This window comes from Furipterus horrens, unplaced genomic scaffold, assembly GCF_987537825.1.
Source record: "Furipterus horrens unplaced genomic scaffold, mFurHor1.1.pri manual_scaffold_5, whole genome shotgun sequence".
Lineage (NCBI taxonomy): Eukaryota > Metazoa > Chordata > Mammalia > Chiroptera > Furipteridae > Furipterus > Furipterus horrens.
Window position 1 is genome coordinate 181,919,614 of NW_028327175.1, and position 20,191 is coordinate 181,939,804.

At 50.4% G+C, this 20,191-nt stretch overlaps 2 protein-coding genes across 3 annotated transcripts; one reads left to right on the forward strand and one right to left on the reverse strand.

The window, feature by feature from the left end:
• Positions 1-1,477: 1,477 nt before the first annotated feature.
• On the forward strand, positions 1,478-4,630 carry ELOVL3 (ELOVL fatty acid elongase 3). The gene is made up of 4 exons (XM_090278481.1): positions 1,478-1,780; positions 2,750-2,881; positions 3,494-3,645; positions 3,898-4,630. Exons 1-4 carry the CDS (start codon positions 1,680-1,682, stop codon positions 4,323-4,325), a joined length of 813 nt encoding a protein of 270 aa, XP_090134607.1. The 5' UTR covers positions 1,478-1,679; the 3' UTR covers positions 4,326-4,630.
• A 185-nt stretch (positions 4,631-4,815) lies between these two features.
• On the reverse strand, positions 4,816-16,857 carry PITX3 (paired like homeodomain 3). Of its 2 annotated transcripts, XM_090278480.1 has the most exons (4): positions 16,628-16,857; positions 7,021-7,150; positions 6,679-6,881; positions 4,816-6,157 (listed from the first exon to the last, which is right to left on the reverse strand). In XM_090278480.1, exons 2-4 carry the CDS (start codon positions 7,136-7,138, stop codon positions 5,570-5,572), a joined length of 909 nt encoding a protein of 302 aa, XP_090134606.1. In that variant the 5' UTR covers positions 7,139-7,150; positions 16,628-16,857; the 3' UTR covers positions 4,816-5,569. The 2 variants fall into 2 exon arrangements, with proteins under 2 accessions (XP_090134606.1, XP_090134605.1); XM_090278479.1 differs by lacking the exon at positions 16,628-16,857 and having other exon boundaries at positions 6,679-7,143.
• Between the last annotated feature and the right edge of the window lie 3,334 nt (positions 16,858-20,191).

Below are 20,191 nucleotides of genomic sequence, written 5' to 3' on the forward strand. Positions count from 1 at the left end.
AGACCCACTACTGGGTCAGAATCTCTAGGGTTAGGGCTCAGGAATCTTAGATTAGCCAGGTCTGGGAATTCTTTTCTGGTTCTAATATGATAGAGAGAGAAGGAGGTGGTGCAACCAGTTAACATGACTAAGGTAGTGGCTGCAGTAACCAGGTGATAGGTGATGAGGTACAGAGACAAAGGAATGCACATCAGAGTCATTTAGATAGCATGGACAGGACTTCCCACTTGACCCTTCCTTAGATAGTGGCTGAGGTAGGAAGTAGAGCTGGGATTCCTACCTGGGTCCTCTGGCTCCAGAGCCTGTGGGCTTTACTGCATGTAGTTGTTTATAGCCACATCTTGATTATAAACATTGTATATTTAGTTATTTTAGCACTTGTTTTGCAAATCTCCTCTTATTGAAAACTGCCATTGAGCCTTGTAGTTCTTCCTTACTTTCATAAAACCTAGGAGAGAAATAAGGAACAGACAAATAAGGCCCTGAAAGTTTAAAAATATTTATTTCCTTGGGGCTGAGTACACAGGCAAGGAAAAAGTAAATTTGATTAGACAAGCATAGACTGGGGGAGAGAACAGGACACTCCTCCCCTTCTACACACCCTAGGAGGCTTCCAGGAAACCTTAAGACAATAATCCCAGAAGTCCAGAAGGTGACCCAATTTTCTCCCCAGGGTTATTACTGGGTGTCAGGCTGGAGCAGTCAGGAATTCAGGAAATTGTAAAGAAACCACAACAGCCTCAACAACCATCCTTCCAAACATCAACAGGAACAACCTCAAATAAAATTCATTAAAATTCATCTCCCTCCCACCCACGACCACAGACCTGAAGAAGGCAGATGGGACTATGGGAGAGGCTCTTTGCTGCTACTTCCCTAGCATGATTCATTCTCAACCCCAGCCTGGGTTTTCCAGGATCTCAAGAAAGCTCCGGAGTTTGGGGTGGGGACTTACATCCCTATTTCTGGGTCGGGGCACCAGAGGCTGAGGACACCTCCACTCTCTCCTCACAGCCAAGTAGGTCAGGATTAAAACAAACTGAAGCAAAGGTTGAGGTTGGCCATTCCAGAGGCAGACTGGCACAACCAGGTACCTGGAAAGGCCATAAGGGTTAAGTCAAGGGAGAGTGGAGATACTGGGTGAGAGGAATATGAGAAAGGGCGTGGCAAGGGTGTAAGACCCGGCGCGCGTGCGTGTGTGCGTGTAGTGTGTGTGTGTGTGTGTGTGTGTGTGGTTGTCAAGGGAGACTGGAGATCCTGGGGGAGAAAATATGGGAAAGGGCGTGGCAAGGGTCTAAGACCCGGCGCGCGTGCGTGCGTGCGTGCGTGTGTGTGAGTGTGTGTGTGTGTGTGTGTGTGTGTGTGTGTGTGTGTGTCTCCAATCAGAGAGCGAACGGCGGCGGGACAGAGGCGTGTCTTAGTCGAGATTGGATAACGGCCGGGTGCAGGGAGGTGGCTGCTCACCGCCTGGGCCCCGCCGCTTTGCAATTCCGCGTTATATACGGTGGAATGGGGTCGGACAGCATTACACGTCCCTGAATCCTACGCTCCTCGGCTTGCCGCAGAGTTCCTTGGGTCCTGGGTCCATTCTGTCCCAACCCAAGGTTCGCTACATCCTGGGTCCCCCAACCTTTCGCCCAGCTCCCCAAGATCCTGATCTTTAACATCTGCAGAACGAAATGGGCACAATCATGAATGTCTCAGAGGAAATAGTGCAGCTGCTCCAGCCCTACAACTTCGAGCTGTTACAGGACTTAAGCCCCATTTTGGAGGAGTACTGGTGAGACCTGGGGAAGGGGGAAGGGCCTCGCCAGGGGCCCGATCTTGATAACTGAAATTTGGGGGGTGGGAGAGACACTGCCCACAATTATCTCCTTAAAAAGAAGTTATCGGTCTCTCCTGTGCTGGCTGCACATCCCCGTTCTCGAAGTTGCAGGTAGTGTGGTATCTCAAAGAGACAGACCTCCAGGAAAGAAAGGCGGGGCGGGTGGAGGGGTGGGTGGGCGGTGGAGAGAGAGGCAGAAATAAGAGGATGGGATGAGGAATGCAAGAGGAGATGGCAACCAAGGGGAAAGAGTGTAGTGAGAAATGGTCTCTTAGGAATGGGGTTGATTTGAACTCCCAGTCCCACTAGCCTATAGATGATTCTTCTTTGTCTTTTGTGGCCTTGTGTAGCCATGTGTGCTGGCGTACATAGCACTGGTGTCCAGTGACAGCCTGCTCTTCACAATTATCATGTTATTTGCCAAGTGTTCCATCGTCCCTGCTGTGGAGGAGACAAGGTCAGGGAGTGCTTCGAGGTTTCCCCAGGCTCTCTGGCTTTGCCCTAGGCTTCTCAGAGGTGTTTGTGTGCCGACTGTGTGCTGCAGCCAATTTGCCAGGACCCACCTAGGTGGAAGCTATTGCCACATTCCTATACCACAGCCTTGTGTTGGTTCTAGGCATGGACCAGCACTTGTCACTTACTTCCAGCCCCATTGAGAGAGCAATAATCACAAAAACCTTGGACACAGCCCATGCAATGTGCTAGGTACTTTCTATATTAACACTGTTAGGAGAGGAGTATTATTCCCCCTTTACAAATAAGGAAACTGAGGCTCAGAGAACTAAGTAGTTTTTCCAGTGTCACACAGCTAGGTAGTGGCAGAGCTGGGACTTCAACCCAGAGAGCTCACTTAGATAGATATGTGGGCATTTCGCTAACCAGCACCCACCCATGAGCCCATCCCCTCTGCCTTCTGCCTGCCAGGGCAATCTCATTCCCCATAGCTCTGGTCTACCTACTGCTCATCTTTATGGGGCAGAACTACATGAAAACACGGAAGGGCTTCAACCTACAGAGACCTCTCGTCCTTTGGTCCCTTTGCCTTGCAATATTCAGGTAAGATACTCTTCATTCATCCTGTTCACCCTAGACCCTCACTCTGTCTCTAAAAGCTTTCTAGAAATCTCAATTGCATCAACTCCCCAAGTTGCCCCCAGCTCTCCCTATCTCATTCTCTCAGCTCTAGCTCCCCTCCCCAGCTTCCTCTCTCTTTCCTCCCCAGGCTTCAGACTGACAGTGTCTGTTCTCTCAGAAGTCCTCTTGTGCTCATGGAGTTTGTGTTCTTCCAACAAATTTCTCCAGAGTCTAATATCCTCTCCCAAGACCTTCCAATGACTTCCCTAGTGCCTCCTCTCCATTCTTTCTCCCCCATCAATCTCCCCTAACCTGTCACCCATCTCCTCATAGGCTTCTACCCATCCTGAGAACTCTGTCGCCTGACTCAACTTTCAGTCCCACCCTCCAGCATCCCCTGGTCCTTTCCCAGCCCTCATCTCCTCTAGATTACTGGTTGAATTTACCAGATTGGGCCCAGGATTTCAGAAGTCATGACTCCTGGAAGGGTGGGAAAGTGGCAGGGCTTGGGACAGTGAGCTGACCAGGCTGAGGGGGAATGGTGGATTGGTGTCTGGGAATGACCTTACACCCTTTTCCTCTGTCCCATTTCAGTATCCTGGGGGCAGTGAGGACGTGGGGCTATATGGGGACCGTGGTACTTAGGAAGAGCCTAAAGCGAACTGTGTGCTTCACCACCTTCCTCCAAGATTCCGTAGTCCAATTCTGGTCCTGCCTCTTTGTTCTCAGCAAGATCATTGAACTTGGTGAGTGGCAAGGCTTTGTGTCTCTGGCACCCAGTCAACTGCATCCTTCCTCAGGGCCCCTTTCACCCATCACATGGAGTCCCTTCCACACCCTTGGGTCCTAACAACACCTCTCACCCAAGCCCCTCTTCAGATTCTCTGCCACAAAGACACCTCTCCCTACCCTGAGAATTCCCCCTGTGCCCCCACATTCAGTGCAGAGGGTGGTCCCAACACTGGATGGTATGCCAGCTATGACTCCCCATCTCCCAGGAGACACAGCCTTCATCATCCTTCGTAAGCGGCCACTCATCTTTGTGCACTGGTTCCACCACAGCACGGTGCTAGTGTTCTCAAGCTTTGGATACAAGAACAAGGTGGCTGCAGGTGGCTGGTTCATGACCATGAACTATGGTGTCCATGCCATCATGTACACCTACTACACCCTGAAGGCTGCCAAAGTGAAGTCCCCCATGTGGTTTCCCAGGCTCATCACCAGCCTGCAGATCCTGCAGATGTTTATGGGAGCCACTGTCATCATCCTGGCTTACATCTGGAGACAGGAAAAGGGATGCCACACCACAATGGAACACCTCTTCTGGTCCATCATCTTGTATATGACCTATTTCATCCTCTTTGCTCACTTCTTCTACCAAGCCTACATAATGCCCCAGGTTAAAGCCAAGACCAAGAGCGAGTAAAGGTTTGGAGAAAAAGAAGCTCCAGGGTCTCTCCTTCCCAGGGCACTGAGGGACATGGTTTAGGTTTGGGAGAATGGTTAGGATGTGTGCCCCAAGGTGACAGGAAGTTATGACAGACAAGAAACATAAACTCTGGGAAGGGGGTGTGATCTAGTAGTTTAATGTTTCTGCTTTTTAATGTGAAGGCCAAGCAGGCCCTGGAATGGGGATGGGACTGAGAAGGATCCCCAGAGCTGAGTTATTTATATTTCTATATAGAAAACTTCCTCTTCTTGCTCTATTTTTAATTAAATATTTCAACAAAATTTCGGGTTTTGAGAATTTGGGGGAATAAAGGGTGTGCTATGATAGGAGATGGCTGCTGGCAGTGGGATGATAAGTAGGTGAGAAGTCTAAGAGGATGTTGGAAGGATGAGAGGCACACACGCAGACACTCAATAAGAATCCTAGGCCTGGTAGACACTTAATAAATATCTATTCCAGACCAGAATTTTATTGCTGTTAGGGACTCAAGCCCCTCATTGGAACAGTGAGAAACAGGTGCAGAAAGGCGGAATAACTTATCTAACGTCATAGGCTTCCTAAATTGCAGAGTTAACACCTGCTAGTAAGCGTTCCAGACAAGATCTTCCAGTTACTCTCCATGAGATCACGAGGTGGCGCCGCAGCCCCAGCTTTGGCCAACGCCGGCCTGGTAGCTAGTCCCCAAGCCTTCCACACAAAAATGTAAGCACGCGTGCGCACCTGTGCTCTAGGAACCCCCGACTTCCCCATCCTGGTGTTAGCAGCTGAGGGACACTGAAGCCCTAGAAGCTTGGGCTCTCACGTCTTCCTATACACCCAGCTTTCCTTTAGACGTGGAGGAGGATGAGGGGAAAAGGGCTGAGCCGCAACTCTGAAACATCAGGCTTTTGACTGTCCGCGCACATTTATTTCATTTATCTTTGAAAATGATAAATGGGAGAGGAGGAGTCTGGAGAAGGCGGGGTGGGCCAAGGGTGAGTTGGCCCCCGGGGAACTGGTCCCTGTTCCTGGCCTTAGTCCCAGGGGCGCAGACTCTGTGTAGGGTCCAGTCCACCCCTCAGGCCTGGGTCTCTCCTAGCCGGCTGCCTCCCTACCCCCAGCTGCCCCACCAGCATCCCTCTCAGACCCGGGGCGGTATCAAGCCAGTCAAGACTACCCCAGTCCAGGGAGGCTGTGAATTATCGACCTCGCCCTTGGGGATGATCCACAGGCCGAGCCACTCATACGGGCCTTTCCACAGCGTACTGACATGGACTGAGGTTGGCTGCTGCGGGCGGCCCAGGAACGGTGGGGTAGCTGAAAGAGGCGTGCTGTTTGGCCTTGAGCCTCAAGCTGGCCAGACTCGAGTTACACGGGTCCCGGTATACGTAGGGGGAGGAAGCTGCTGCTGCAGCAGCTGCGGCGGCCGAGGCGTAAGGGCAGGACACTGTCCCGGAGGACACTGCGGCCGGAGCCAGCCCAGGGGCCCCCCCGCCCAGACCCTGCAGGGCTCCGGGCCCTGGCACGGTGCCCGGGGCGGCCGCGGCCGAGGGCACCATGGAGGCGGTGATGGAGCTGGGTGGCGAGAAGACAGGCTGCGAAGCCAAAGGCCCCACGTTGACTGAATTGAAGGCGAACGGGAAGGTCTTGGCGGCCAGCGGTGGGCCGAGCGCCTTGGATGGCCAGTTGCCGTATGAGTAGCCGGGATACACCTCTTCGTAGGGCGGCACCAACCCTCCAAGGGGCGCCGCGAAGCCGCCCTTGCACAGCTCCGCCTGCTGGCTGCGCTCGCGCTTCCGCCACTTGGCGCGCCGGTTCTTGAACCACACCTGTGGGTGCGGGGGGAAAAAAGGCTGTCACGGCTGGGACCCCAGGGGGGTCCCGGACCGGGTCAGCTTGGCTGGTGGGTGGGTCACCCAGATCAGGGTTTAAGCCGGGGCGTTTAGGAGGATAAACGAATGAGGTGGCTGGAGACGGGAATGAGGGTCGTGGAGGAGCACACGGAATCAGGGAGCTGAGACAGAAGCAGTGGGCTGCAGAACTGCGTCAAGGGCGACGTGGGGGGGGGGTTGCAGTAGGATGGGGTCCAGGAGGCGTGACAAAGAGAATAAGCAGTAGTCTCAGGGGATAAGAAGCACGCGGCCTGGAGTAATAGGATGGAGTAAGATTGAAAATTGGTGGAAACAACGCCGTGTGGGGCAGCGGACCAGGGCCTTGGGACGTCAAGTGTCGGTGCGAGGATGGAACAGGCAGGGCAGAACCACAGGCTGCCGATTTCTAAGCTACTCGCTAAGCGGCCCGAGAGGATGGCCGGGATGGAGTACGGGCTGCGGATCTGGGAGCGCCGTACCCGTACTCGTGCCTCAGTGAGGTTGGTCCACACAGCGATCTCTTCGCGCGTACTCATGTCGGGGTAGCGGTTCCTCTGGAAGGTAGCCTCCAGCTCTTGCAGCTGCTGGCTGGTGAAGTGCGTGCGTTGCCGCCGCTGCTTCTTTTTCAGCGAGCAGTCTTCGGGGGAGCCGCCGGGCAGAGAAGCCGAGGCCTTCTCGGAGTCTGGGGCCGGGTGGGGGCAGGTGACAGGGATTCCCAGGCTGGGGTACCTTCTCCACCGGCCCCTCACTCCCACCCGGGCTCCACCCGCATTAGAGATTGAGTTGTTATCTCCCCTAATCCCAGAAGGGGGCGCGCTCACCGCTGTGTTCTTGGCCCTTGCAGCCGTGTTCTGGGAGTGGGGGGTGGGGAGTACCCGCATCTGACAGCGACAGGGCTGGGCTCCGGGCCTCCGCCTCGCTGAGCAGGCCGAACTCCATGGAGAGAAGTCTCTGGGGGAAGAGAAGACACAGACCAGGTCACTGGGGATAAAATCTTCGGGTTATCTGGTTCCCAGAAGTGTTTCCCCACAGGTTCACTGTCCCCTTCCTGCCCTAAGTTAGAATGGGGACACAGCAGCCGAAGGGGGAAAAGGTGTGTACGCAAAGATTTTATGCACATACACACTAGACTTTGTTTTGTTCACCCCTGGGCACCTAGAACTGTGCCTGGTTCACAGTTGGTGTTCAGAATATTTATTGAATTAATGAAAACCATACCATTGCACATCAAATGCCATATACCACATCCTCAAAAACTTCAGTTCCCTCTCACATGAATACCCAATATCTCCCCTAAACTTAACATGCTTCTCAGCCAGTCACACCTGAGATGCAGCTGGAACCTCTCCACTGGGAGAGATTTGATTTTGAACTAGGCCTGATATTTCTCCCATAAGGATAATCACTGCTATCAATTATGAGTACTGCATGCCTTTATCTCTTTATCTCTCCCTTCTCAAAAATGCATCAGCATTAAAAGTGTGAGTACCTTTTTCAGGTGAGGAAACTGAGAGTTGAAGTAATTATTAAGGGTCACAGAGCTTGTAAGTAGCGGAACTGGGATCTGAACCAGGTTTGGGAGACTCCTAATCTAACACATTTCTATCCGTTTGCTTTTTCAAATTATGTTCTTTGGGGCCCTATCCAGAAACCCCCTTAGGGACTGGAACTCAGGGCTAGCCTCAGGGATGAAACACTAGTCTGGCCATTCTTTGATCTGTTTCAACTAGAGCAGCCTTGCTTTTGTCTGTTTTTGTTGTTTTGTTTTGTTTTAATGCTTTCTGGAGAGACTTCATTTGAAGAAAGGGTTCCAGAATTAAAAAAAAAAGTTAAGCCCAGGCAGGTGTGGCACAGTGGATAGAGCACTAGCCTGCAAACCAAAGAAAAGGTCACTGGACTCATTCAGAGTTAGGGTACATGCCTGGGTTGCAGCCTGGCCCCAAGTTGGCACAATGCGAGAGGCAACCAATTGATGTTCCTCTCCCTTCCCTTTCTCTAAAAACAAATAAATAAAATCTTTTTTTTTTAAGTTGAAATCACTGTTCATTCTGGCTCTGTCTGCTTTGTGCCTGCCCAGACACATTTCATATCCTACCAGTCATTGTTCCACTCTCATGCACAGCCTCTACCAGGCCCACCCCAGGCAATAGATGTGAGCTTCTAAAAACCACCTTGCTACATTTACTCCCTATTCCAAACCTTGCCTGTCATTGCCCAGGAGCCTGCCTGCATTCCTCTTCAAGTTCCCCTGCAGGTTTCTCTTTTCCTTCTGGCTCTCCCAGGCCCCTTCTGGTAGGAGGAAGGGAAAGGGACACTAGTGGGACTCAGAAACTCTGGATGCCTCTAGGTCAGAGGAGGCTAAGGACAGAGGTACAGTGGTGAAAAGCTGGGTGAGAGGGGTCCATCTGCCTCCTCATTAACAGGGATTTAATACAGGCTATGCAAGGTGGCATTAATGTGGTGGATTAGCCTAAATTGAGATGTGTGTCACTTGGCAGCTCTGAATTTATTAGGAGCCTTTCTCAGGGAGGCACAGATGGGCAGTGGTCTATATGTGCACATGGTAATGCCCCCTTCAACCAGCTCAGAGATGACAGCTTCCCCCTACCCCCACTTCTTCAGTAAGATTGGGGTGGGACAGAGGTCAAGGCAGGAATTGAGAAACAGTCCTTGTTCTTTCCATTGGCAGAGGGGACTAGACCTTAGACCTTTTCCTAGGGTTAAAGAGGCAGGGCTGAAAGAAACCTAGGAAGGAAGGAGAGAAGTCAGGTCAGGGGTGGGGGTGCTCAGCTTACATCTCCCTTTTCAGGTCTGAGGTCAGAAGTCAGAGGCTTGAGGTTGGCTCAACAATGCTCCGGTGGAAGGGAAATGCCTTTGGGAGGGACCTGTGGCAGCCTTGACTAGTAGCTCTTCCCAAATAGCTGGGAAGGCTTAGAACTGAGGGCTGGTAAAAGGGGTGCTCTAAAACCTCCTCTTACTACCTACCCGAGAGGACAAAGAAGGTAAAGGGGGTCGAATATATGGTGGCAGAGAAGATTAGACTTTGAGTGGTGAGCACACAATAGAGTATGGAGATAAAAAGTTGCACACCTGAAATTTATATGTTATTAACCAGAGTTATCCCAATAAATTTAATGAAAAAATAAAATAATATATATTTTTTAAAGAGTCTTCAAAATGCAAACCATGCCCCCTGACTTCTCCAGAGGCCACAGGAGCAACACAGAATTGGGAAAAGAGAGACAGTTGCGTTTGCCTCTAGGGAAAGCTAAATCTTACCATTGCCATTTATCCTTCCAGTCTGTTTTGGCTCTAGACTTCTAATTTTCCAAACTCCCCTTCCCCGGCATTCCATACCTGTGTCTTGGTTTCACCCTTTATTTCAGCAGAGGGAGGCAGGGTGAGGAGAGATAAGGGCCAGAGTAAAAGATGAAGCTGAGAAAGCAGAGTTCAGGCTGTGTGTTTCCAGAGACAGACAGACACACATGCAGACACACATGGGTCCCCACTCAGACAAAATAAGCACTTGGACTTGGAGCTAGAGGCATACAAACACACACTCTCCCACACATGCGCTCCCACATTCAAGCAGACAGACACACACTGTCACACAGTCTCCTCTCTCTGTGACAGGGACAGCTGCCTTGGCTGTTTTGGAGCTAGCCATTACCCTCCCCCCTCCCCTTCCTGGTCCTTCTGAACCTCAGCTCTCAGTCCCAGGAACTAAGGACTCCATGAGGTAAGAGGAAGCCAAAGGAGCCAGGGGAGTGGTCCACACTCGGTGGCTTCTGGGCAGAGTCTGTTTAGCTAAGTGGGGAGACAGCAGGAGAATGCTAGAGGAAGAGGATGAGGTGGGGTCGAGGGGCAGAAACTGCCCAGGTCCCTTTTAGGAAAGTAATTTGGAATAGCACAAAGAAATTAGGCTTGGAGTCAAAAGATCTTGGTTCATGTCTTGGCTCCCAAACTTACTAGCTATGTGTTCTTGGCAAATTACTCTACCTCTCTGAGCATATTTTTTCATCTCTAGAAGGGGGATCATAATCCCTTCCCTATTTACCTTCAGTATTGTTATAAGGTTAAAATAAAACATAACATGTAAAAATGGGTAGGGGTACAGCTCTATCCAAGTATATTTTTTCTCATTCATTGAAGAGGATTATTTGGTACCTTCTGTGAGCTGGGCATTGAGTAAGGCACCAAGGATAGAGTGGTAAATATGATCTCATCCTTGTCTCTGCTCTTGAGTAGTTTACCTCCCTAGACCCTGTATCTCCCAGTGAAGAATTTCTCTGGTGAATTAAGAGATGAGTATGCCACATTTTAGAGAGGGATGAAAATGTGTGTTGTGAGCACTCACTCTGTCCTGAGCATAAAGGAGAGGCCAGTCAATCAGATAACAGCAAAATAGGTAGAGTAACCCAAGCTGGGAGCCATTTTGGGGACCAAGGACTGGTAAAGGAAAGAATGAAGCCTCAGGCTCCTGACTGGGCTAGTAATAGCAGATGGAGGGGATGAGGCTGAGAAGGGCCCTGAGTGTGAGACTGAAAATAACACTAAAGCCAGGCAGGCAATAGGAAGACAGAAGGTGGGGGCACAGGCCTCTAGCAGACTTGTGCCCTGATGGGCTGGTCAGGGAGAGGCTGGGGGCGCCAAGTGGTTGTCTGAGCTGGAGACAGGCTGGCTGAGGATTAAGCTCCCCCAAATTGCTCGAAGTCAGGAAGCTAGGAAGTTGGGACTGAGGCCAGGGACTTCACCTCACTTGGTGGACAGGGACAAGCAGTAAGTCTAGGAGCCAAACGTTTGGTTGATGCTGGTAGGAAACACCAGGCAGGGTCAAAGAGAGCCAAGAGGTAACAGTCATGCTTTGAGAGGGGCTACCTGTCCCACTTGCAGCCTTCCTGACACCCCCTACAGGAGAGGAATGGGCCAGGCCCCTCCACTAGTGTCAGGATGACAGTCCTAGCCCTAAGGAGAAGGTAGGGCCTATAGGTGCGCTCTGATTCAGAAGTGTGAGCTGGAATTACAAGAAGCTGTCATAAACTGTGGAAAAATAAAATATCCAAGATATATTGAGGTAGCGAGCATAGGCAATCACAGACCAGAGAGGCCATAGAGGGGAGGCCATGGTTTCTCCAAGGGACAGAAATTCGTGGCAAGAGGGCAACTGCCATGTGTACACTCTTTTATCCTGAAGCCAAAGCAGTAAATCAGGACCACAGCCAGAAAGCCCCAAAGAAGTTGCCATAACAATGCCTAAGGCAGGAAGCCCACCCTGGAACTTAAATAGGAGAAGAACTTTCTCTGGCAGGGACAAAATAAATAGGAAGATAAGAGGGGATGGAGTTGTGATGCTGTGGCTCAGCAAGGAGCAAGTGGCAAACAGGGTCATAAACCATTGTATAAACCTGAAACTGGAATGAGGCCCTCAAGTGCACACAGCCTCATATTCCTTAGTGATGCTGAGCACCCGAACTGTCTGGTCTGCTGAACTGCAGTGACAAATGGGAACAAATGAAGACAGCTGTAGACAAGGCTCCCAGCCTCAAGAGGAAACCCTAAGACTCAGGTGGAGGCAACAATAATTTTTTAAAATATGTTTATTGATTTTAGAGAAGAAAGGAGAGAGACATCAATGTGAGAGAGAATCATCGACTGGTTGCCTTCCATACACACCTTGACCCGGGATTGAACCTGAAACATAGGTATGTGCCCTGACTGGGAATCAAACCCCCAATCTTTTGGTATAAGGGATGATGCTCCAACCAACTCAGTCACACTGGCGAGGGTTAAGGCAGCAATAATTTGATGCACTTAATTTATTAAAAGGTAAATCAGGGATCAGGGAAATGAACCTCCACACTCTTCCCTCCCTTCCTTTCTTCTTGCCTTCAGAAAGTGTTAGGTTCTAAGACAGATCCCCAAGACTGGTAAGGCACAGACCCTAACTTCTAGGGGCCTGTAGTCTGGGGAGGGAAACAGAGCACAGGATGAAATGATGGGCTTCATGGGTCTGGTTCTCAGATTATGGGAGATAGATAAATGGAAGCCCACATAAGGGTACATTTTGGGGCTCAGAGATTGTAGCACATGGTTGAGCTAGGAATTGTGGAGACAGAGAAGGGGCAGAGGCTTCTAAATAATAGAGAAGGATTGGGAATGAGATGGCAGGGCAACAGGGAGCCTAGCTTGGCCAGGGTCTCAGTGTGGGCAATGCAAGATCAACAGAGAAAAATGAGTAAGGCTGGGGAAGTCGGCAATGAGGGGCAAAGGGTGGTGGTTCAGGTTTGATGCAATCTAGGCTGGAGCATCTTCAGCTTTTCCATGAAAAAACAAACAAACAAAAAAAAAAACCCTACTAAGACTAGTAAGAGAGAATACCACCCTGGGAAACTAGGGACACAACCTAAAACAGCTGCCACCAATATGAAATTTCTTCGAGATCTCCAGCCTTATGTTAAAAATTGAAGCAAATTTTGCATTCTATCCCATATTTAAAGTTATTATGTTTATTTAAATATAAAATTAAAGTTTTTTCTCCAAATCTCCAAGTGACATCATCACACCAGGAAGATCAATGGACCGTGTTTAGCCTGCAGCATCATGCTCCGCCCTCTCCTATACTGCCCTCTTCACCTCAGCCCCCTAAAGAGAAGCATTGCTCCAAGCAGTGGGAGTCACTGGAGGCTTATAGGCAGGAAAGTGACATCAGAGCAGCATCTTTGGGACCTTTATTTGCCATTGGTGAGCAGGTAGATTGGGCAGGGGAGAGACAGGAAAAGGACTCTCTGAAAGCAACTCTTTCTCATCCCACCACCTATCTTTTCCTTTCTCTCCCCATCACTCTTAGCATGGGTCCCTGTTGGTCACCATGGGCTAAACACTGTAAATAATCCCAAAGCTCAGGACCTAATGGATCCTTCAGGTTCGCTGCCATCTCCCTCCCCCACACTCTAGGAAGCATCATTTAGAGTGAATGGAGAAGAAAATATTTGGGTGACTCCTTCCTTCTCTCATGCCCACCCCAGCTCAGCTTCTGTCTGCCTCCCCTGCCCTCCCTTCCTGGGCCTGGTCTTGGGGTCCATATTCACATTTTTGAATAGCAGGCAGACAGAAGATAGATCAGAATCTTTGGCCTGGTAGAGTGGTTAAGCATTTGAGGAGCTCCCTTGAACTATTCCCAGAGAGAGGCCCGTCATTGGGAATCTTTCTGTGACTGGATCAGGGATGCTATCTGGCTGATATAATACCTGAGACACCACCCTTTCAAGCAAGTACTCTACATTTTAGGCATAATACAGTATTCCCTCACTTATTGTGGGTATTACGTTCTAGACCCCCACCCCCGCGATAGGTGAAAATCTGCAAAGTAGGAAGCTTACATTTATTTTAGTATTTATATATTTTAAGGCTTTATAAACCCTTCCCATAAACTTATAAACTGTTCCCAGTCCCTTATTAACCTTTCCCACTCCCTTATTAACCTTTCCCACACTTTTATAAGCACTACTTATGTTCTTAAACATATTCTACACTCTTAAACCTATGTAACTTTAACAACATACGTATACAGTACCGCAAAATCCCGTGATATAGTGAAAAATCTGCGATAAATAATTAAATATAATATTTTTTAAAATCCCGCGATACAGTGAGGCCGCGATAAGTGAACCGCGATACAGAGAGGGACTACTGTAATGGCAATGGACTACTGTAATGCTTCCTGCTTCTGTGATGCTTTTTCCATTTGCAAAGGGCTTTCATATATATGATTTAATTTAATTTTTACAGCCACGGTGAGTGGCAGGAATGACCATCCCCTTTTCACCTCTAAGAAGATGAATTTGTCTAAGCTTACGCAGATTGAAGAGACTGAAGAGGGACTGAGCTCTTTTCACTTCTTGCCCCCTTCACCCCAGCAGCCATTTGTGGCTCTGACTTGCACTGATCCTCCCAAGCCCTGAAGGATTCCATTTCTATTTCCTGCCTCTACCACCTCTCTGAAAATGAGCTCTGGAAGTTGGATGTCCAGTGTATGCCAAGGAACATTTTCCTATTCATCCTGTGCTCATATCACTCCAGTTCTTAGAGGCCCCCTCATCTCCAGTTTCAGGATTTGGGGAGCAAACAAGTCTTCTGCTTATCTATGCCTTTTATTATTTTGTGGAGTTCCACCCAATCTCACTTTTCAGAGGCCTAAACCTTGAAGTTGGCTCTTTCCAGCAGCCACTGGCTCCCCATCCTGCCTACTCTTTTCTGACCCTTTTCTAGGCCCATGACATTCTCCCTTAGAGCCAGTGACTCAGGCATGCACTCAGCTACATAGTTTTATGCAAGGAGGGGAGAACGGTTAGCTTTTTGTCTTCAATCATCTTCATTATAATGCCGTTGCTTTTTGGCCTTTTTGACAAAAGCAGAACTTTGGGCTAAGGTCTTCAGGGAACCATCTCTAATGCCTTCCTTATTCCTTTCCTGACTCAGAGCCTTTCATTTCACTTATAATTGTAATTTTAAAAGGTAATGGAAGCACAAGCTCCTGCAATGGTTATCTGAATGTGGTGGGGTATTGGGGTTTGATGCTACATTTATCAAAAAGGGGCAAGGAACAAAAAATGTTGAGAAACAATGTCCTAGCTCGTAATAAACAAACTTTAAAATTGAGGCATGGTGGTGGGAGTGAAGGGAGTATGTATTGTATGTCACACATGCATGGAGGTTGAGAAAGGTTGAGACCCAGTTGTTTAGATTATTTACTCATTGCTAAACACATTACCCTGCACTTGGTCCCCATGAAAACTCAGTCCCCAGTCTGGCTGTTTGTTCACTAACATAGACTGGGAGAGTTCTCTCTATTCTGTTCCCTTTGGCCTAATTGGGGTCTGCCTAGTTAAAGAGTTGGGGTCAGGTTAGGTGGTTATTATAGGGGTCCAAAGGAATCAGAGCCCTCTCCCAACCACAGGGAAAGCACACAGGGCAGCTGGGTAGGGCTGAGACCTCCTTCCCAACCAGGGTTGGGGGTCCATACAGGTTTCATGTTGGATCCAAATGTCTGGATTCCATTTGTCTCCTTCCTACCTCTTCTCAGCCACCAGAGTGCCTTTCAGATTGGTGGGGCTGAGGAAGCAAAAAGGGAAATAAGACCACAGGGCTTGCTTTGCTAAAGGGCTGTTGTTTTCTCTTCAGGCCTGGGGCCCCTGCTCTCTGCAGAGAAGGCACCTTTAGCCTGCTGACACCCAGTCAAGAAGTCTGGGGGTGTCTGATCAGCTGTATTGGGATTAGGGTTGCCTCCGAATTTGTGACAGAACTGAGGTTGACAGGGGCTCCTCCTTGCCCTCCCATTGCCCTTTGTGGTTTATTCCTTCTTTTTCTGGTCTTGATTCCCACTAGCAGTCCCCCGCATTGGCTTTGTCTCCCGGGATCTGGATTCTGGAAGTCCAGGTGATGCTTGGATCTGGTTTGGGTTGAAGAGGGAAGGCCAGGCTGCAACCTTTACTCTCACTCCCTGCTCCTGAGCCCCACAGCCCCTAGGAGCAGAAACAAGTTTGCAAAATGGGATTTGAGGTGACCCACTACAGCGAACCCCATTGCACACGCAGTAGCTGGGCAGGCGCTGACGCGTAAATGGACATGCCACTCGGCCAGGGACATTCTGTTCACCGCTGCCTGACACAGCGCCTGCTCCAGAGAGACCCACCTCGTCGCCTGGACATTCTGTCCGCTCCCAGCCCCGCGTGCTGCGGACATTCCGTCCGATTCGTGGCGGTCCCAGGCTGGGACCCATGCGGGCCCTGACACCCCAAGCCGGACACGCCAGATCCGCCGCCTGGTGACTCGGGTAGCCCAGGCACTTTCCTGCCGCCCGCACAGCGGCCATCGGACTCGGTCACGGCCAGCCTCTCACCACAAGGCTCTTATCGCAACTGCGAAGCAGCTGAGAAGAGAAGCGTGTGCGACTAGACGCACCCCTGCTCCCAGTCCTTGGAGTCTGAGTCCCAGCTGAGGGGAGTCGGGAGCCGCCAACTGCCCCCATACTGGGCAGCTGCCGCCAGCTCCCCCCACTGGCCAGGGCTTCGGCAACCCCTTTAACTCCCTGACTGCCTGCCCCGCGCCCTCGGATTCCAGGGTGCTTTCTGGTAATGGTTTCCCGACTCTATTCCCCGCTTCGCAGAGCCCCTGTCCTGGCTTCATGTCTCCGGTTTCCCTCTGGCTCCTCTGAATCTCCCCCTTTTTCTGTATCCTGAATTCTGACACTGAATTTCCCTTTCCCTAAGTCCTGGCCCTGGGTCTGCAGTCTGCCCTCTCAGTGTCGACCCTTCCCTCAGGTACCGTTCCCTAGTTGAGTCGACCCAAGTCCCGTTTTAGGGATCCCGAAGACCAGCCATGGCCCCTTGACCCCTGGAGCTCCGGTCCCCCGCATGGTCAAGCACTCACAGTGAGTCCCGCAGCAGGCAGACTCCCGGCAGCGGCGGCTGCGGCGGCGGCCGTAGTCCAGAGGGCTGGCAGGGGCCAGGGGCCGGGCACCCGGCCGAAGTGGGGGCTGCCCCCCTGCGCCCGGGCTGCCGCTCCGCTAGGACGCTCCGGGACTAGCTGAGGGAGAGAGTGAGCCTCGTCGCAAACTGCCACCCCCACCAGCCCCCATACACTTTATGGCAGCCCAGGGCGCCCCCAGCCCGCTGAGGCGAGCTTCTCTCGTAGGGCCCCGCCCCCTTCCAGCTGCGCTTCCCGGGCTCCACCCTTTCCAGCTGTGAAGATTCAGGTACCGCCTTCGGGGGTGGGGTCTGGCCTATGCACCACCCATAACCTCCGCCCCCTGACCAATCGGAGGGTCTCCTCAGCAACTGGGGCACGCCCCTCCCCACGTGGCTGAAACTGCGCTCCGGCAAAAATACTTAGGCAGTGCCAAACCGGAGAACGAAGGGTGGGTTGTGTAGCCCCAACGAGCCCGGGCCCGCCAGCGGCGAGGTGGGGCCAAGCCGCCACCCCGAGAGAAGTGGAGCGGTTCCGGGGATAGGGCTGCCGGGGTGCCAGGTGGGAGGGCGCAAAGGCCGAGAGAGGCCGCCGGTTTTCAGAGCTCAGACTTCGTTGCCGCTCAGGTTTCCGCGATTTTCTCCACTTGTCGCTGTCTGTCTCTCTGCTCCAGTCCTCCCCCGTCTCGCCTTTCTTTTCTCTTTTTTCTCCTCCACCGCTTTGCTCCTGCTGTTTGTCCCTGTCCTCCCTCCTCTGCCCCTTTGAAAAATTAATACTGTATCTTTCTCTCTGCTCCTCTTTTTCCTCACATCTTTTTCTCCTTCCTCTTGGCTATCTCGAGCCCTCTCCCCCTTTTTTTCTCTTCTCCAAGGAAGGTGGCTTCGTGGAGAAAGCAGAGTTTAGAATGAGATAAACCAAAGAATCATTCTAATCCTGCCACCAACCACACCATCACTGAGTGATCTGGGACAATTAACTGTCGCTCCCTTTTCCCCACCTACCCCCAAAAGTTAAAAGAAGCTCTCACTGAATCTCGAGGCTTGGACTGGGCACTCTTCAAGAGGCCTGGGTAGTTCATCTGTCAGTCGGCACTTTTGGCTTGCTCAGACTATGCTCTCCCAGCCTTAACAGGGCTAGCTTATCCTTTGTAATACCAGGTTCAGTTCTGTTGGCAAGGTGTGGCCTTGGTGCTTGCTAGTTAGGGAGTTGCAAGGAATAGGACAGATGTCCCAAGGAACATGTGGAGTCTGTTGAGTTGTTTGGGTGACCATCAGGACCTTAACCCTATCACACAATATGCTCCTAAGATAAATCTGACCAGTCATGTCTCTGCTTAAAACCCTTCAATGGCTCCTAACTGCCCTCAGGATAAAGGCCAAGCTCCCTTGCCTGGCATACAAGACTTTCAGGACCTGACTCTATTTGAATCCCCAATCTCCTAGTGGTTTCCTGCACACCTCTGGCCTTTCTTCTGACAGTAATGTATTTCCAGCTAGTCTTCATCTTGTCAATTTCTACTCATCCTCTTAAGCTCCTCTCAGACCTCATTTTCTCTGGGAAGCTGTTCCTGAACTCCCAAGTTAGCCAGATAGCTGGCCTCTTGCTCCCACAACGCTATACCCTCTATATTGAAGCGATCAGCTTATATGTTGTTGCCTATGATCCTAAGATTTAGGAGGGCAAGTACCATGTGTCCCCGACTTTTCTAATAATGTAGGAACTCAATACTGAAATATAAGAAGGAGATGTTTTACCTGGTAAGATGATGGAGGTTAGGAGGGGCCAGGGCATTGTCATCTCTCTCCTCCTCAACTCTAACATACCATCCCATTCATGCTCTTAGGTTGGTTAATTTTTGAAAGTATGTGGGAGTAGGGAGTTTTGGCCTACTTGGATGACTTTCCAATTTTTGGCTATCTAGGACCTCTCAATTTGATGTAGACCCAAGAGACCAAATCCCAGTTTTCAAATGAAGGTGGATAATGGCTCAGAGGTACTGTGAAAAAAGGTGCTGTGATGGTTGTATCCTCTTCCCCTCTCTTTGGGTGAAAGAGGCAAGATCCTCAGACCCAGAGACCAGGAGCTCAATGTGCAGGTGCAGGGAGCTGTTAAGGAGTTCTGCAAGTCTGATGTCAGGTCTCATGGGTTCTTTGAATTAGAGAATCCTAGCACATGGATGGTCTTTGGATCTCTTGTTTTGAGACTACATTACTATGGGGTTAAGTATAGAGCTTCCCTGAACTTGGATCATCCATAAATGGAATGAAATGGGGAGAGAGTTGATATCTTATTTCACTGCCTCCCAGCAATCTCTTCAGGTCTGCGGAGAATCCTGAGCTTTATTCCAGAAAACAGGCAGGAAATTCCACCAGTCAGTCTGCAAGGAGAAAACCCATCCTCATGTCCTTTTCCTATACACTCTCACTTCTAGGTAATTGTAAATATCCTACAACCTCTATCATCTCTTGCAGGAGGAGAGGCACCTGGAAGCAGGAGAGCGAAGATTGAGGTGGGTATCTAGCCCTTAGGCTTCTTAATATTTCTAAGGCAAACAGGAAAGGCTTCAGTTTCCTGTCACTAGTAATGTGGACTAATCCGTGTAATTAGCTTTGTTTCAGGCAGGTAAAGTGTCCAAGGCTTAGTATGAGAGGCAGAGCTGGGAGTCGCAGCCTGATAGGCTAGGGCATAAGAGATAGTGAAGGGCAGTGAAAAAGAAAACTGAACTGGAGGTGAGGACACCTGGGTTAGTCTCTCAGCTCTGCCAATAAGTAGTTATACGAACGTGGGGTCCATCTTTCCACTCTGGGACTCAGTTTCCTGCACTGTAAAATGAAGAGACCTGAATTAGATGCCCAAGGTTTTTCCTACCTCTCATTTTTTTCTATTTCTGCATGATAGGAATGGGGCACAAGACACAGAAATAAGAGTTGGAATGGAACAAACACATCTATGAGAAGCCAGAAAGGACAGGCGTACGGGAGAGTGGGTAAGAGGAGGTTGGAATAAATTGTGGAACTGGTCCTAGGATGGAGGGAGCCAGCAGCTGCCTCGTGTTGAAGTGTTCCCTTAAGGGGCACAATTTTGGTCCAAGTGACTGATTGAGGGTGGCCTGGATGGGGCAGGGAGGTGGGAGTAAAGTCGCCCGCTCAGCGTCTCAAAATGTACCCCGCCCCCTTTCCAGCAAATCATAGTTTTCCTCCCCGTACTGCCCAGCAGACATTTCCAAGTTGCACTGCAACCGAACTCTAGGTAACTCCACCTCTCCAACCACCTTGCACAATTCTCCATTTTTATTGGCTTTTATTACTGTCACTCAGAGAGTCCTTGTATCCATTGGTTGTTCTCCTACCTACCCTTTTCTTTCTCTCGTAATCTCACCTCCTAAGGCACAACCCACCTCTCGAAGTCAATTCTCTTTCTTCGATTGGATAGCTGGAGTGCCACTTTTCATAGTGCAAGTTATGATTGGTTGTTCGCGGCAGCGCTCGCGCAGTTACTAGGCAGCGGGATAGACTGAGGCTAGTTACC

What these genes read in the sequence shown, in the direction of transcription:
- PITX3 (XM_090278479.1), bottom strand. Translation starts at nt 7,080, where the DNA reads ATGCGGGTACTCCCCACCCCCCACTCCCAGAACACGGCTGCAAGGGCC. An exon ending in TCACTGAGGCACGAGTACGG is followed by an intron (nt 6,158 to 6,678) that starts GTACGGCGCTCC and finishes CCGCACCCACAG; the next exon opens with GTGTGGTTCAAGAACCGGCG.
- ELOVL3 (XM_090278481.1), top strand. Translation starts at nt 1,680, where the DNA reads ATGGGCACAATCATGAATGTCTCAGAGGAAATAGTGCAGCTGCTCCAG. An exon ending in CTTTGCCTTGCAATATTCAG is followed by an intron (nt 2,882 to 3,493) that starts GTAAGATACTCT and finishes GTCCCATTTCAG; the next exon opens with TATCCTGGGGGCAGTGAGGA. An exon ending in CAGCAAGATCATTGAACTTG is followed by an intron (nt 3,646 to 3,897) that starts GTGAGTGGCAAG and finishes CCCATCTCCCAG; the next exon opens with GAGACACAGCCTTCATCATC.